At 37.1% G+C, this 17,975-nt stretch overlaps 1 protein-coding gene across 5 annotated transcripts in view; it reads left to right on the top strand.

The window, feature by feature from the left end:
* Positions 1-17,975, top strand: part of UGGT2 (UDP-glucose glycoprotein glucosyltransferase 2) — a 233,570-nt gene that overhangs the window by 26,629 nt on the left and 188,966 nt on the right. For 4 of the 5 annotated variants that reach the window (XM_058438019.1, XM_058438016.1, XM_058438017.1 and 1 more), the window contains 2 exons: positions 5,807-5,903; positions 9,369-9,441. In XM_058438019.1, the coding sequence (XP_058294002.1) occupies positions 5,807-5,903; positions 9,369-9,441 (170 nt within the window). The remainder of the gene's footprint in view (positions 1-5,806; positions 5,904-9,368; positions 9,442-17,975) is intronic. The other variant, XM_058438020.1, reaches the window with a different exon arrangement.

Here is a 17,975-nt window from a genome sequence, read left to right as displayed (position 1 = left end):
GGGCTTCACCCTCTCACGTTAACCCATATTTAGCCTTTAGCAGGCTTTATAGATTTCTAGCTAAATATCTTTACCAGCTTCACTAGCATTTGGTGGTATCTGTCCTAGGTATTCAAATGTTCACTTTCCCACAGGTGCCTTTTTCTTCTGTTATCATTCTCGTTCCATCTGCTTTATTTTTTCTTCAGAAAATTTTCTAATACAAAAAGCCTAAAAATAATAAACATTTTTGTATATACTACCCAGAATTGACAGCTAACATTTTATCTTTTCAAGTTTATTTTTTAAGTAATAAAACTTCAAAAATAAAGTCGAAGGTTATTTTGTTTTCCATTATCAGTCTCATTCTCTACCTCAACACCAATTGGAGTGTTCTTTTAAATAATAAAGTGCTCTCACTCCTGGAGATCTTTCATTAGATCTGGCACATTGGTTGGGAATATATAGCATATGATTCTGAGGCCGTCTGATATCTGTCCACTAAAGAAAGAGAAAGATGAGACATTCTAGTTCTGAGAGAGGAGGTCATAATTAGGTGGCTCTTTAATAAGGATGTAATGCTTATAAAATTATTTTTCCTTGTTTTGAAATATATAATAAATTATTAACCATAGTCACTCGATTGTGCTGCTGAACACTAGATGTTATTCTTCCTAACTGTATTTTTATACCCATTAACCATCCCCTCTTAATCCCCACATCCCCACTAGTTTTTCCATCTTCTGGTAACTACCATCATTCTAGTCTCTGTCTCCCTGACTTCAAAAATTGGAATGTTCCTAACACAAAGAAATGATAAAATGTTTGAGGTGATAGATATCCCAAATACCCTGATTTGATCATTACATTTTGTATGTTTGTATCAAATTATAACATATACCCTATAAATATGTGCAACTTTTCTGTATCCATAATAATTAAAAATAAAAAAATCTAAAAAACAAATGTTTTTTTTTCCTAGAGTTACTTTGATACCATAGCTTTGCTGCTTACATGGGGAATCCAAAATTAAGTTTCTTAGTGCTAATTGAAGCTACCTTATAACTTCTTAAAGCAGTAATATATGATTGTAGAGGATGAAAAACTCTTAAGTTACTACTATTTATGAGGAAACTAGGTATTCTTTGAATTAGAAATTTGTTAGAGGAATCTGTCATCTCTTCCTTCTTTCTTTCCTCCATGCACATTTATTAGATGCTGTGTCTGTGTCTGAACTGCTTTGTAACAAATCTTCTCAAAATTTAGTGGCTTAAGGCAATATTGACTTACTGTTTCTCTTTATTCTGTGGGTTGACAGTCGGGGCACTTTTTCTGCTGGTATTGTTCATGCAGTGGGGGTCATTCAGCACTGGATTAGAGCTTGGGGATTCGAGTTATTCTGACAGACCTGTGTGGCAATTGAGGCTGTTAGCTGGAGTTTCTTGTCTTTTCTACATGGCCTTTCATCTTCCAAGAGTTAGACTATGATTCTTCACATCATGATGGCTTAGGGTCCCAAAAAGAAAAGAGTAGAACTTGCAATACCTCTTAAGCGCTATGCCCAAGAACTCATACAGTGATACTTCTGCCACCTTGTGTTAGTCAAAGCAAGTCACAAGGCCAGCCAGGTTCAAAAGAATGGAAAAATAGACTCAATTTTCTGGTGAGAAGTAGCAAGGTCACATTGCAAAGGAGTCTGGACATGGGAAGGAGTTATTCATTTGTGACCTTTATAATAATCTTCCACAAATGCCTGTAAGTTGGGCACTGTGCTTAGTACTGGTGATAGAAGATAAGTAGCTTATTTCAGTATCTTAATTTTGTTTTATATATTTGATAATTTTATGATGCAAGTTCACTGTGCACTGGTATCAATCCCGGGGAGGACTGTAAACACCTTGCCAATACTGTGTACCAGTATCAATCCACTAGCATGAGTCTGGTGAGACAGAACACTCGCACAACAAGTTTAGGGAAGCAACTTTATTACTCACAGACAGGCAGCAAGGGACAATAGACACCTAAGGATTCATGGCAAGCTCATCCCCCAAAGCTTAGGATAGCCGCCCAGGATGGATGGAGTCTCACGTGCACGTCGTTCATGTTGCACCACAGCTGAGGAACTCTGAAAGCCTGCTCTTCCCTGGGTTTTATACCTAGGAGCAGCTTGATGAGCTGTGCTAAAGCATCTCAAGACATCCTGTTCTAGGAGCGATGGGAACAGAGCTTGGCTTTACTGGCAATTCCTTCATATTTCTTGCACTTCTAGCACATCATTCTACAGTTAATCTGAGATTTACAAGTGAGAAAGCGAGGAAGAGCTGGGTTGCCAAGATCTTTTGGGGACTTGCCCTACAATAACATCATATAAAATATATTTTTTTCCCTCAGTGTTCTTCACATTCTCAATTTTAATTGTTCATTGTATAATTCTGAGTGAGTTATTGCTATTTAGTAGAAGTGGAAAATCTTATTCTTGAGTGTGTTGGCATATAGATATTTGCATAATCTACATAAAGATTATCTGTAAAGTGAGATAAAGAGAAAGTGTGGGTGTGTGTACATTTTGTAAATGATTACATATTTAAGTCATTAATTTCATAAATATTTGGATGCCTCTGTGCCAGGCATTGGTTCATGTAGCAGTGAATAAGAGAGAAACATTCCTTATTCTCAGAGAACTTCAATTTTAGTGGCAAGAGATGTAAAACAGATTTATGTTAGATGGTGATGAAAGTGTTTTCAGAAAAAATAAATATAAAAGAAGAGGACAGAGTCATGGGTCTATAGTGTGCACTCAAAACATTTTATATTGTCTCATCATCTTATGCCAATAATTCTCAATTTTTCCCAACTGAGTTTGCTAGAAGGACGGATACATTCCTATCAATAACAGTAGCACCTTAAGACTATGATTCTCTATCAGGTAAGGCAGAGCTGAGAGGCAAATGAGAATAGGAATGGGAGTGGGAGATACAAGTACAGTTTACCCCTAAGCATGCGTGAGTTAGAGATACTGACCCCTCATGTTGTTAAAAAATATACGTATAACTTTGGACTCCACTAAAACTTAAGTACTAATAACCTACTGTTGACTGGATGCCTTACTGATAGCAGAAACAGTCAATTAACACATATTTTTCATGTCACATGTATTATTATATTCTGTAATTCTTACAGTAGAGTAAGCTAGATAAGTAATGTTATTAAGAAAGTCATAAGGAAGAGAAAATACATTTTTCATTAAATAGAAGTGGATCATCATAAAGGTCTTTATCCTCATAGTCATGTTGAGTAGGCTGAGGAGGAAATGGAAGAGGAGAGGCTGGACTTGCTGTTTCAGGTGGCAAGGTGGGAGAAAATCTGTAACTATCTATAAAAGTAGATGTCTATAAAATAGCTATTTCTTATAAAAATCTATAAGAAAATCTATAAGTAAACCTGTGCAATGAACCTTGTTGTTGTTAATTGTCTGTCTTTTTTAAATGTTCTCCCAAGTGGTTCTAACATGCCCCTGGGGAGCTATGCCCATCTGTTGAGAATCGGTCTCAAGTTATTATTTAGAGTTTCATGCGCGTCCGTGTGAAGAGACCACCAAACAGGCTTTGTGTGAGCAACATGGCTGTTTATTTCACCTGGGTGCAGGCCGGCTGAGTCCGAAAAGAGAGTCAGCGAAGGGAGATAGGGGTGGGGCCGTTTTATAAGATTTGGGCAGGTAAAGGAAAATTATAGTCAAAGGGGGTTTGTTCTCTGGCGGGCAGGAATGGGGGTCGCAAGGTGCTCCGTGGGGGAGCTTTTTGAGCCAGGATGAGCCAGGAAAAGGACTTTCACAAGGTAATGTCATCACTTAAGGCAAGGACCGGCCATTTACACTTCTTTTGTGGTTGAATGTCATCAGTTAAGGCAGGGCAGGGTGTTTTCATTTCTTTTGTGATTCTTCAGTTACTTCAGGCCATCTGGGCATATATGTGCAAGTCACAGGGGATGCGATGGCTTGGCTTGGGCTCAGAGGCCTGACATAGAGAATGTGACCATTAAGTGTGCTTCTGTAAAATCATATTAACTATCTGGGCATTTAGTAACATCAAATTATAGCCTTATATTTAATGAATGACATCTTTTATGTTCAAAATAACTATAATGTAAATCTAGTTAACATGTAATTCTAATAAAAATAGACATATTTATGCTACGTTTTTAACATATGCCTTTTTGTGGGGGGAAAAAAGCCTTTTCGTGGGGGAAAAAGAAATAGAAAAACAAAGATTTTTTTTTAACCTGTTGATTTGGTAGTTTGGTTTGCAAATCCAAACTTACTAAACTACAAGATTACAATTCAAATTTTATATCAACACATTTCCAAATGAGGAAAGTAAGTATGAATTTAGGAAACATTGTTATTACTGAGGAGCTAATAACTTTCCAGAACTGATAATGGAAATTGGCTATGTGAAATTGCATTTCTTTTATGAACTATAACAAGATACATGGCCTTATAGTTTCGATTCACTTAGCCACCAACTGATTGGTCTTTTGACTAGATACTCAAAATGTAGTTTTAAATTGAGCTGTTATGAAACTGAAAACTCTAAAAAATTTTCATCTTTATCAGATTACTGTAATTATAAATAACCCAGTTTCTACATGCTATCTTTCATATAATGTGGGCCTGAGAAATTAGCAAATTAAATTTTAGTGTGGGCAGCAATGTTAAGTATTTGTCTGAATATCTGAAGCTAACTTTTACATATTCTTACTTGGAAATAGAACAGGCCAAAGAACAGTCACTCTGGCCATATGCATATCAATAAGGCTTGATAGAAAGTTTAGGGAGGAAAGGAGAGAATACAAAGAATAACACACTACTAAAGTTCTCCTTCCCTCCAATCTCTACCTTTTCCTCTATCATGCAAAACTGTCCCTATGCAAACCTGAATTAAGCAAAGACACATGGCATCTTCCAGGGAGTTTGCTGAGCTCTAGGTTAAAGTGGTTTTCTAACCTCTTGAGATACGCCAAATGATAATGGTTGCAGTACAGCCAACAAGAACTTCAGTCTGGAAGCGGGAGCAACTTTAAAACTATTATGTGTGTTCATCCGGGTTTCTTCCTTTTGAATAAAATATGGTGACTTCTCTTGCTTGATGAGGTAATCTCTAGGAGTACATTTAATATTTGCCCTTTATAGAAAGAACAAAATTAAAGGTACTAAAATTCTGATCATAAACATTTCGGACCACTCCGTTTTAGTGAACTGTAGCTCCTTACTGCAAGAACAGATGTTAATTTGTGGCATTTGGTATATTTTAATCATTGAGAAACAAAGAAAACTTTTATCAGGTATTTCACGGCACTAACTTTTTTTGTCTCCTTTGCCACTACTTTTCAGTGTTTGCTTTTGGCAGCACTCTAGTTGTCCTACATCTAGACAACCAGCAAGTGAAGAACATTTTTGGTTTAGCAAATCTTTTGGGGATCCCCAAAAAGGAAAACAGTTTTGTTGAAACTTGTCTGTATTGGATCCTCTGTTAATTAACTCATCATTGAAGAAATAACAGAAAAAGATCAGATATTTTTTATTTTAATTGTAAAAATTAAAAAGTAATTAAAACAGTAGTCATGACAAAGCTTTTACAGAGTAGTCATTAACCAAATTCTAGTTCCTTGATAGGCTAGAGACAATGTAAACAACCCCCAAATTTTTCACAGTGATTAAAAACCTTCAATATTACTAATTTACCCTTATGTCCAAATACATCGTGGTACTGACTTTAAAACAAGATGTTTGACTGTTTTCTCTTTTTATAAAATAAATGTGTTTGCACAGAAACCAAGCTCACGGAAAATGTACTTATCTGGGTATGGTGTGGAGCTAGCAATTAAGAGTACAGAATACAAAGCACTGGATGATACCCAAGTTAAAAGTAAGTTCTCTATCTCAGCACTTGAGTAGAATGAAAAGTTGGAGGCCTTTACATACTTTAGCTTTTTAAAAATTTAATGAGTATAATCCTACATATGTTCAGTTGAGGCTAGAGATGGGGTGGACATATTCTTCATTAAAATTTGGAATTAAATTTTAAGCTGAAAGAAATGGATTTAAGATTATTGGTTATCAAAATTTCTTTAAAAATATGAAATTGTATGTTATTTTGCTTATACCCGATGGGCTCCCAACCATTTCAGCACCATATAACAATTGATAGTATATGTAAGGTACACTGTGGCAATAGATGAGGCTGATTATTGCTAGAGGTGACTGGCATAGGCATCTGGGTCTCGCCCATGTAAGGAAGTTTTGTGTGAAATATTTATTTGTAATGAAATTAGGATGGTAGTTTTTTTTTTTTTTCTTTCCTGGAGCAGGATGACAGAGGCCTATGAATTGTTTAGATGAGGTAGATTCATTAGATTTGTGATCTACTAACCAATATCTATCTGTATTCTATGAACTAAATGTATACTCTAGATGAAGAGACTCTGGAGACTTAAATAAACTGAACAAGTTCTCAGAACACTTATGGAAGTCTTCTATTACCTGGTTCATGTCAAATTTATTTATGCCTGATTCTTAAGGTTAAGAGTTTTACATTTATTCTCTTATATGCACTCAGATGAGGCTCCTGCTTCAACTTTGTTTTTTCATATAGAGGCCCTGCTTTCATCACAGACTTCTCTCTGGCTCCTCCTACTGAATGTGCTTCAAATAAAGATCTGTATTACTGTAATTTAAATATTTTGGGTTAAAGAGTTACTGAAAAAGTATAGTAAAAATAATACTCTGATTTTATGTATTTCTGTATAGCTTGTGTATAGCTCTACAATGCTTTATAATTTACTCTCTTGTAGTCATGATAGTAATTTAAGGCATTTTTAGCTATTCTTGCGCTTATAGAATTTTCTTTAAAAAGTCAGATGGTCACATATGTATCATCTGTATTATTATGCACTGCATTCTGTCATCTTTGAGACAGAGTTTGTCTGTCGCCAGGTGAGTGAGTGGGCAATCTCGTCATGCAAGTCCGCCTCCGGTTCAGCCTTCTCCTCCTTCGTGAGCCACCGCGCCCGGCCTGTCATCAGTCTTTTACACACACTTGGAATATGTCTTCGCCTGTCAATTCTAGTTGCCACTCCTTAGTGCAGTTCTTTTTTTCTCTCTGTATACATGTGTCAGACCTTTAACTAGCCATCTCTCTGATCTTAGGTCTTCAGTGCCCTCAATCTCACCACCCCTCAAAACAGATTAATCAGTCTAATCTCCACAGTACTTTCCAAATGAACTTCTGATGTTGAAAATCTGACTTTGTGATTCCACTGGTTAAATCCTTTAGTGGCTCCCTATAACCTCTCTCAAAAATTCAGAACATAGCAAACAAAGCTTTTCATAATCTGATTTCTTACTGCCTTTTTACTGTCCTTCAGCCCTCTCTAATTTGTGTCCTCTTGCCTGAAACACTAAACTACTTATTATTTAGAATAATTTTCTGTTCCCTGGATGCTTTTATGCATGGGCTCCATGGGAAGTCTTTATGACCTTTCCTACATTCATCCCTTAGCATATGCTATTCCTTCCACCTACCGCTGTCTTCGCTTCTTTCATTTCCTCTAAAGACTTCATATCTTTTTCTTTTTTTTCCTGAGATGGAATCATTGCTCTGTCACCCAGGCTGGAGTGCAGTGGTGCAATCTCGGCTCACTGCAACCTCCGCCTCCCGGATTGAAGCAATTCTCTTGCCTCAGCCTCCTGAGTAGCTGGGATTACATGTGCCTGCCACCATACCTGGCTAATTTTTGTATTTTTAGTAGAGACGGGGTTTCACCATGTTGGCCAGGCTGGTCTTGAACTGACCTTGTGATTCACCCGCCTCAGCCTCCCAAAGTGCTGGGATTACAGGCTTGAGCCACCGCACCCGGCCAGACTTCGTATCTTTTAAGACTCAAATATATCAGTCTGTGCCTCTTAAATGGCTGCCTATCTTGCTGCTCTGTTAGAGAATGCTCTTCTCTTTTCTATATCCCATATCTTTCTGTGCCTTCTTTTAGAAAAGTTCATGGTCTGTATCTTTTGTGTCTCTGTTGTTCTTGGTGTCTATCCTGTCATAGACACCTCATAGTAAGCAGTCAATAAATGTTTGCTCAATGAATGAATTAACAAACAAGAGGGAAAGGATGACTAGATCAAAGTACCCAGGGTTGTTTTTACTTATAGTCCTAGAGAGTCAGAGTTTCAGAAAAGTAAGAAAGGGTAAGCATAATTGCTGACCTCTGATACACTCTGATAGCCACCCCACACACTGTAAGAGGTCACAGTCTTTATGATCCTAAAGCACCCTTCACATATTCCACCAACCAGTCTGTATAGTATAATTATTTGGTATGTAAGGGAGAAGGGAAATGACTATAAAATATTATATCTTTATTCTTTGAGACCATGAGTTTTGGTGTCTTTCTAAATATTCCTTGATTATCTTTAAAGGTGTTGGAAATATGTAGGAACTTATATTTAAACTTAGGGTTTGGACTTCCTGCCTCACTTAAAAGCTAAACCCAGCATTTGTTACAGGCCTTTGGGTTATTTCTGATTATAAAATAGAACTTGACTATTAACTAATCTATAAAGCACTGTATTATAGTTGCTAAGTATTTAATCAAGCATGTTCAAAAAGACAGCTCACACTTAGGAATGTTAGCCTGTACACATGCATATATATATGTATTAATCTGGTCCATGAAGGAAAAACAAGGTAAAACAAATGGAATTTCATTTCATTGTGAGTTCTAATTTTTTTTTTTTTTTTTTTTTATAGACAGTCTTACTCTGTCACCCAGGCTGGAGTGCAGTGGCGTGATCTCAGTCCACTGCAACCTCCACCTCCCAAGCTCAAGCCATTCTCCTGCCTCCCAAGTAGCTGGGACTGCAGGTGCATGCCACAACGCCTGGCTAATTTTTGTATTTTTTTTTTTTTTTTTTGAGAAGGTGAGTGCAGTGGGCATCTCGGTCACTGCAAGCCCTCGTCCTCACCCATTCTCTGCCTCAGCCTCTTCCTGTACTGGACACAGATACCTGCCACCACCCCAGTAGAGACGGGGTTTCACCATGGTCTCGATCTCCTGAGCTCGTGATCCGCCCGCCTCGGCCTCCCAAAGTGCTGGGATTACAAGCGTGAGCCACCGCGCCTGGCCAATTTTTGTATTTTTAGTAGAGAAGGTTTCACCGTGTTGGTCGGGCTGATCTTGAACTCGTGAGCTCAAGTGATTCACCCACCTCGGCCTCCCAAAGTGCTGGAATTACAGGCGTGAGCTGCCACACCTGGCCAAGTTCTTCTAATTTTTGATTACATGTTCTTTTCCCAGTCTGAAAATATTTTTGTTTTATTTCCAAAATGTAGCTGTGACTAATACTACTGTAGAGGATGAGACGGAAACAAATGAAGTTCAAGGATTTCTCTTTTGGAAACTAAAGTAAGTCTGAATAGAAATGAAATTGGTATTATTATACCCATTTGTTTTTAAGGAATTAATTTGATATACTGTTTTGCCATATGTTTCACCTTTCTTTTATGTAGAAAGTACAAACACACACACACACGATTGTTTTTATTTATTACAGTACCATATGGCTAATGTCAAAAAGCTACGGAAAGCAAAAAAGCACAACCTTTAAAAATAATCACTAATTTCACAATTAAAGAGATAACTCATAATATTTTGGTGTACAGTATGTTTTTCCAGTCTTTCTGTGAATATTTTTATAGCATCAAATAAATGCATACACAGCATATTGTTTTGCACGGTAGAACCATAGTGTGTACCTGTTTTTTTCACATCTTGTGGATAGTCCATCATTTATTGAAACAGTCCCATAGAACGGGACTTTAAATTCTTTCCCTACTTTTTCATTTAATTTTGTGTGTGTGTGTGTACCAGTTTGTGTGCATTGCAGACTTTCCTTAGCACAAATTTCTGGAAAATAGTTGATAAAGTATAGTACTTCTTGAAATTTTTGATTCATACTTGTAAACTACCCTCATAAAATTGTACTAACATGGACACTCACCCCAGGATGTGAAATCTGTTCATTTCCCAGAACTTTAATAACCACTCATACTATTTTTTAAACTTTTTCAGTTTAATAAATGAAATGGTGTTTCTATTTTTTTTTTTTTTTAAAAAAGTGTATTTAATTCACTGGACTGAACCAATTTTATAATTTGTCTCCAAGAAAGTCAACTATTGGCAGTTTATTATTGCACGGATTAACTTTTTTTCATGTTTATTGGCCTTAGAATTTCTTCTTGTGTAAATTGCTTGTTCCTAACTTGTGCTCATTTGTTCTTGCTGTGTTTATTTTTTTTACTAATTATAACAGCTCTTTATAAAAAATTCTGAAACCTTTGCCATATATTGAATTACTTACTATTGAAGTTTATTTTCATATTAATCATAAAGATGGAAGTGTTTTCATTAGTTAGATACAACTGTTATGTTTACATTGAGAGTGGGATTTTATTTCTGAAACTCCGGTGGTATCCCTGGGATAACTAGAAAATTTGAAATTTAAGACTTTCGATACCTATGGTTGGTCGCTGTTAAATATGCATGTATTTATTTTCTCCTTTTACCCAGAATAAATTATTTGTCCCATAAATAAAGTTCATTTATAGAATGGCTAAACCTCAAAGACATGAAACAACAAACATAAGGCAACAAATAAATTGTTAAATATTAGCCTTGTAGCATTTTTTGATCCTGTTCTTCATTTGCACTATATGGTGCTATCACCATACAAATTATGATTTCCCATATTCGAAAGTAGTAATTTTCTTTATTCTAACACAGCTGCCATAAAAGTCAAGTAAATAATTGGTATAGTACATACTTGTTTAGGGAGTTTCTAAATTTGGAGAGAATAAATAATATAATTTAGTAATAAAGTATTTTTAACAATTCATGGCATATAATAAGCATTAATGTTGTTTGTTAAACATGAATAAAATTAATGAAAATTATAATTATTAAGTTATTATTTGTTAAAATAGTTTCACAAAATGCTGCCAATAAAAAAATACTGCCTAAATTGAATTTCTTTTGAGGAAAAAAATTAAGTAAATCATTATTTTTTAAAATTAATATTGTAGTAATAATGTTAGCTAATATTTACTATTTTTAAACTCAGTGTTATTTTTACCGTTTTTTAATTAACTTGGCAAGCTGTGGTAAATATTCCTCTTTATTATATTGGTTTCTTTATTTTTATGGAGTTCTAATACATCTGACATTCATAAAGTATGAGATACTTAAAATCACTTTTCATATGATAAATTTGACTTAGTGTGCTTAGAGAAACAGGAGTTGATAAAGTTCTGACAGAAAACTAAAAACTTTATAGAATCTAGAACTTACTGATCTAATGGGTTGCAAAAATCATTGATAATATTGGATCTTTAGCTTGAACAAATGTATAGCCCAAAAGAAGAGAAAACATTTATTACTCAAATTTTCTGTACTGCAGATTACCATTTCATATACACATATAAGTAACCTTTCAAAAATTAAAGTTATACCCCCACTTTTTTTTCCTGCCACGCTGATTGAAGACAAGGAATAGGATGGTGAGTGCTCTATGAATACTCACGAGTGGGGATGGCTGTAATTTCATGTACATTTTCCCTTATTTACAAGTGAAAGTTTATGATTTCTTTATCCAGGCAAAATTAATTAAAGAAATATTTTTATTAACACCTTTAGTTCTTGTTTAGTATTACAGTCATGTATGAAGAACTCTCAGGTTGGTTCTCCTGGTGATGAGTAGATAACTATATACAGTAAGGGTAAGATTTTTGGAGACTATGCTAATTTATATGGATAACTGTGTTACATTTTTAAAGTATGTTGGCCAGGCAGTATACTCTAGTGGCCTTAAAATGTTAATACATCTTACAAAATGGATTTATTCTAAGTAAGGTATTTATTTAGCAGCTAACAATACATTTTTATTCCATTTTCAGCTATCTCAACATCTTGGAATTTATAGTTCTTTTCTCTTTTGAATATAACTTTTTATGAGATTAAATTGCATTTTCTCCAAAAGATCACGTGAAACACTGGGCTATTTTTATTTTTATTTTATTTTATTTCAGCTTCTATTTTTTTATTTATTTTTCTTTTTTAAAAATTTTATTATTATTATAATTTAAGTTTTAGGGTACATGTGCACAATGTGCAGGTTCGTTGCATATGTATACATGTGTCATGTTGGTGTGCTGCACCCATTAACTCGTCATTTAGCATTAGGTATATCTCCTCATGCTATCCCTCCCCCCTCCCCCCACCCCACAACAGTCCCCTAGTGTGATGTTCCCCTTCCTGTGTCCACGTGTTCTCATTGTTCAATTTCCACCTATGAGTGAGAACATGTGGTGTTTGGTTTGTTGTCCTTGCGATAGTTTACTGAGAATGATGATTTCCAGCTTCATCCATGTCCCTACAAAGGACATGAACTCACGATTTTTTATGGCTGCTTAGTATTCCATGGTGTATATGTGCCACATTTTCTTAATCCAGTCTATCATTGTTGGACATTTGGGTTGGTTCCAAGTCTTTGCTATTGTGAATAGTGCCGCAATAAACATACGTGTGCATGTGTCTTTATAGCAGCATAATTTATAGCCCTGTGGGTTTATACCCAGCAATAGGATGGCTGGGTCAAATGGTATTTCTAGTTCTAGATCCCTGAGGAATTGCCACACTGACTTCCACAATGGTTGAACTAGTTTACAGTCCCACCAACAGTGTAAAAGTGTTCCTATTTCTCCACATCCTCTCCAGCACCTGTTGTTTCCTGACTTTTTAATGATGGCCATTCTAACTGATGTGAGATGGTATCTCATTGTGGTTTTGATTTGCATTTCTCTGATGGCCAGGGATGATGAGCATTTTTTCATGTGTTTTTTGGCTGTATAAATGTCTTCTTTTGAGAAGTGTCTGTTCATATCCTTCGCCCATTTTTTGACGGGGTTGTTTGTTTTTTTTCTTGTAAATTTGTTTGAGTTCATTGTAGATTCTGGATATTAGCCCTTTGTCAGATGAGCAGGTTGTGAAAATTTTCTCCCATTTTGTAGGTTGCCTGTTCACTCTGATGGTAGTTTCTTTTGCTGCGCAGAAGCTCTTTAGTTTTATTAGATCCCATTTGTCAATTTTGGCTTTTGTTGCCATTGCTTTTGGTGTTTTAGACATGAAGTGCTTGCCCATGCCTATGTCCTGAATGGTAATGCCTAGGTTTTCTTCTAGGGTTTTTATGGTTTTAGGTCTAACATATAAGTCTTTAATCCATCTTGAATTAATTTTTGTATAAAGTGTACGGAAGGGATCCAGTTTCAGCTTTCTACATATGGCTAGCCAGTTTTCCCAGCACCATTTATTAAATAGGGAATCCTTTCCCCATTGCTTGTTTTTGTCAGGTTTGTCAAAGATCAGATAGTTGTAGATATGTGGTGTCATTTCTGAGGGCTCTGTTCTGTTCCATTGATCTATGTCTCTGTTGTGGTACCAGTACCATGCTGTTTTGGTTACTGTAGCCTTGTAGTATAGTTTGAAGTCAGATAGTGTGATGCCTCCAGCTTTGTTCTTTTGGCTTAAGATTGACTTGGTGATGCGGGCTCTTTTTTGGTTCCATATGAACTTTGAAGTAGTTTTTTCCAGTTCTGTGCATAAAGTCATTGGTAGCTTGATGGGGATGGCATTGAATCTATAAATTACCTTGGGCAGTGTGGCCATTTTCACGATATTGATTCTTCCTGCACATGAGCATGAAATGTTCTTCCATTTGTTTGTATCCTCTTTTATTTCATTGAGCGGTAGTTTGTAGTTCTCCTTGAAGAGGTCCTTCACGTCCCTTGTAAGTTGGATTCCTAGGTATTTTATTCTCTTTGAAGCAATTGTGAATGGGAGTTGACTCATGATTTGGCTCTCTGTTTGTCTGTTATTGGTATATAAGAATGCTTGTGATTTTTGCACATTGATTTTGTATCCTGAGACTTTGCTGAAGTTGCTAATCAGCTTAAGGAGATTTTGGGCTGAGACAATGGGGTTTTCTAGATATACAATCATGTCATCTGCAAACAGGGACAATTTGACTTCCTCTTTTCCTAATTGAATACCCTTTATTTCCTTCTCCTGCCTAATTGCCCTGGCCAGAACTTCCAACACTGTGTTGAATGGGAATGGCAAGAGAGGGCATCCCTGTCTTGTGCCAGTTTTCAAAGGGAATGCTTCCAGTTTTTGTCCATTCAGTATGATATTGGCTGTGGGTTTGTCATAGATAGCTCTTATTATTTTGAGATACGTCCCATCAATACATAATTTATTGAGAGTTTTTAGCATGAAGGGCTGTTGAATTTTGTCAAAGGCCTTTTCTGCATCTCTTGAGATAATCATGTGGTTTTTGTCTTTGGTTCTGTTTATATGCTGGATTACATTTATTGATTTGCATATGTTGAACCAGCCTTGCATCCCAGGGATGAAGCCCACTTGATCATAGTGGATAAGCTTTTTGATGTGCTGCTGGATTTGGTTTGCCAGTATTTTATTGAGGATTTTTGCATCAATGTTCATCAAGGATATTGGTCTAAAATTCTCTTTTTTGGTTGTGTCTCTGCCAGGCTTTGGTATCAGGGTGATGCTGGCCTCATAAAATGAATTAGGGAGGATTCTCTCTTTTTCTGTTGATTGGAATAGTTTCAGAAGGAATGGTACCAGTTCCTCCTTGTTCCTCTGGTGGAATTTGGCTGTGAATCCGTGTGGTCCTGGACTGTTTTTGGTTGGTAAGCTATTGATTATTACCACAATTTCAGAGCCTGTTATTGGTCTATTCAGAGATTCAACTTCTTCCTGGTTTAGTCTTGGGAGGGTGTATGTGTCGAGGAATTTATCCATTTCTTCTAGATTTTCTAGTTTATTTGCATAGAGGTGTTTGTAGTATTCTCTGATGGTAGTTTGTATTTCTGTGGGATTGGTGGTGATATCCCCTTTATCATTTTTTATTGCATCTATTTGATTCTTCTCTCTTTTCTTCTTTATTAGTCTTGCTAGCATTCTATCAATTTTGATCTTTTCAAAAAACCAGCTCCTGGATTCATGAATTTTTTGAAGGGTTTTTTGTGTCTCTGTTTCCTTCAGTTCTGCTCTGATTTTAGTTTTTTCTTGCCTTCTGCTAGCTTTTGAATGTGTTTGCTCTTGCTTTTCTAGTTCTTTTAATTGTGATGTTAGGGTGTCAATTTTGGATCTTTCCTGCTTTCTCTTGTGGGCATTTAGTGCCATAAATTTCCCTCTACACCCTGCTTTGAATGTGTCCCAGAGATTCTGGTATGTTGTGTCTTAGTTCTCGTTGGTTTCAAAGAACATCTTTATTTCTGCATTCATTTCGTTATGTACCCAGTAGTCATTCAGGAGCAGGTTGTTCAGTTTCCATGTAGTTGAGCGGTTTTGAGTGAGTTTCTTAATCTTGAGTTCTAGTTTGATTGCACTGTGGTCTGAGAGACAGTTTGTTATAATTTCTGTTCTTTTACATTTGCTAAGGAGAGCTTTACTTCCAACTATGTGGTCAATTTTGGAATAGGTGTGGTGTGGTGCTGAAAAAAATGTATATTCTGTTGACTTGGGGTGGAGAGTTCTGTAGATGTCTATTAGGTCCACTTTGTGCAGAGCTGAGTTCAATTCCTGGGTATCCTTGTTAACTTTCTGTCTCGTTGATCTGTCTAATGTTGACAGTGGGGTATTAAAGTCTCCCATTATTATTGTGTGGGAGTCTAAGTCTCTTTGTAGGTCACTCAGGACTTGCTTTATGAATCTCGGTGCTCCTGTATTGGGTGCATATATATTTAGGATAGTTAGCTCTTCTTGTTGAATTGATCCCTTTACCATTATGTAATGGCCTTCTTTGTCTCTTTTGATCTTTGTTGGTTTAAAGTCTGTTTTATCAGAGACTAGGATTGCAACCTCTGCCTTTTTTTGTTTTCCATTTGCTTGGTAGATCTTCCTTCATCCTTTTATTTTGAGTCTATGTGTGTCTCTGCACGTGAGATGGGTTTCCTGAATACAGCACACTGATGGGTCTTGACTCTTTATCCAGTTTGCCAGTCTGTGTCTTTTAATTTGAGCATTTAGTCCATTTACATTTAAAGTTAATATTGTTATGTGTGAATTTGATCCTGTCATTATGACGTTAGCTGGTTATTTTGCTCATTAGTTGATGCAGTTTCTTCCTAGCCTCGATGGTCTTTACAATTTGGCATGATTTTGCAGTGACTGGTACCAGTTGTTCTTTTCCCTGTTTAGTGCTTCCTTCAGGAGCTCTTTTAGGGCAAGCCTGGTGGTGACAAAATCTCTCAGCATTTGCTTGACTGTAAAGTATTTTATTTCTCCTTCACTTATGAAACTTAATTTGGCTGGATCTGAAATTCTGGGTTGAAAATTCTTTTCTTTAAGAATGTTGAATATCGGCCCCCACTCTCTTCTGGCTTGTAGAGTTTCTGCCGAGAGATCAGCTGTTAGTCTGATGGGCTTCCCTTTGTGGGTAACCTGACGTTTGTCTCTGGCTGCTCTTAACATTTTTTCCTTCATTTCAACTTTGGTGAATCTGACAATTATGTGTCTTGGAGTTGCTCTTCTCAAGGAGTATCTTTGTGGCATTCTCTGTATTTCCTGAATCTGAATGTTGGCCTGCCTTGCTAGATTGGGGAAGTTTTCCTGGATAATATCCTGCAGAGGTTTTTCCAAATTGGTTCCATTCTCACCATCACTTTCAGGTACACCAATCAGACGTAGATTTGGTCTTTTCACATAGTCCCATATTTCTTGGAGGCTTTGTTCGTTTCTTTTTATTCTTTTTTTCTCTAAACTTCCCTTCTCGCTTCATTTCATTCATTTCATCTTCCATCACTGATACCCTTTCTTCCAGTTGATTGCATCGGCTCCTGAGGCTTCTGCATTCTTCACGTAGTTCTCGAGTCTTGGCTTTCTGCTCCATCAGCTCCTTTAAGCACTTCTCTGTATTGGTTATTCTAGTTATACATTCGTCTAAATTTTTTTCAAAGTTTTTAACTTCTTTGCCTTTGGTTTGAATTTCCTCCTGTAGCTCGGAGTAGTCTGATCGTCTAAAGCCTTCTTCTCTCAACTCGTCAAAGTCATTCTCCATCCAGCTTTGTTCCTTTGCTGGTGAGGAACTGCGTTCCTTTGGAGGAGGAGAGGCACTCTGCTTTTTAGAATTTCCAGTTTTTCTGCTCTGTTTTCTCCCCATCTTTGTGGTTTTATCTACTTTTGGTTTTTGATGATGGTGATGTACAGATGGATTTTTGGTGTGGATGTCCTTTCTGTTTGTTAGTTTTCCTTCTACCAGACAGGACCCTCAGCTGCAGGTCTGTTGGAGTTTGCTAGAGGTCCACTCCAGACCCTGTTTGCCTGGGTCTCAGCAGCGGAGGCTGCAGAACAGCGGATTTTCGTGAACCGCAAATTCTGCTGCCTGATTGTTCCTCTGGAAGTTTTGTCTCAGAGGAGTACCCGGCCATGTGAGGTATCAGTCTGCCCCTACTTGGGGGTGCCTCCCAGTTAGGCTGCTCAGGGGTCAGGAGTCAGGGACCCACTTAAGGAGGCAGTCTGCCCGTTCTCAGATCTCCGGCTGCATGCTGGGAGAACCACTACTCTCTTCAAAGCTGTCAGACAGGGACATTTAAATCTGCAGATGTTACTGCTGTCTTTTTGTTTGTCTGTGCCCTGCCCCCAGAGATGGAGCCTACAGAGGCAGGCAGGCCTCTTTGAGCTGTGGTGGGCTCCACCCAGTTCGAGCTTCCTGGCTGCTTGGTTTACGTAAGCAAGCCTGGGCAATGGTGGGCGCCCCTCCCCCAACCTCGCTGCCACCTTGCAGTTTGATCTCAGACTGCTGTGCTAGCCATCAGCGAGACTCCGTGGGCGTAGGACCTTCCGAGCCAGGTATGGGATAT

The sequence above is a fragment of the Hylobates moloch genome, unplaced genomic scaffold (assembly GCF_009828535.3).
Source record: "Hylobates moloch isolate HMO894 unplaced genomic scaffold, HMol_V3 SCAFFOLD_4, whole genome shotgun sequence".
NCBI lineage: Eukaryota > Metazoa > Chordata > Mammalia > Primates > Hylobatidae > Hylobates > Hylobates moloch.
The sequence above is the reverse complement of the archived record's forward strand: the minus strand, read 5'-3'. Positions and strand labels throughout refer to the sequence as shown.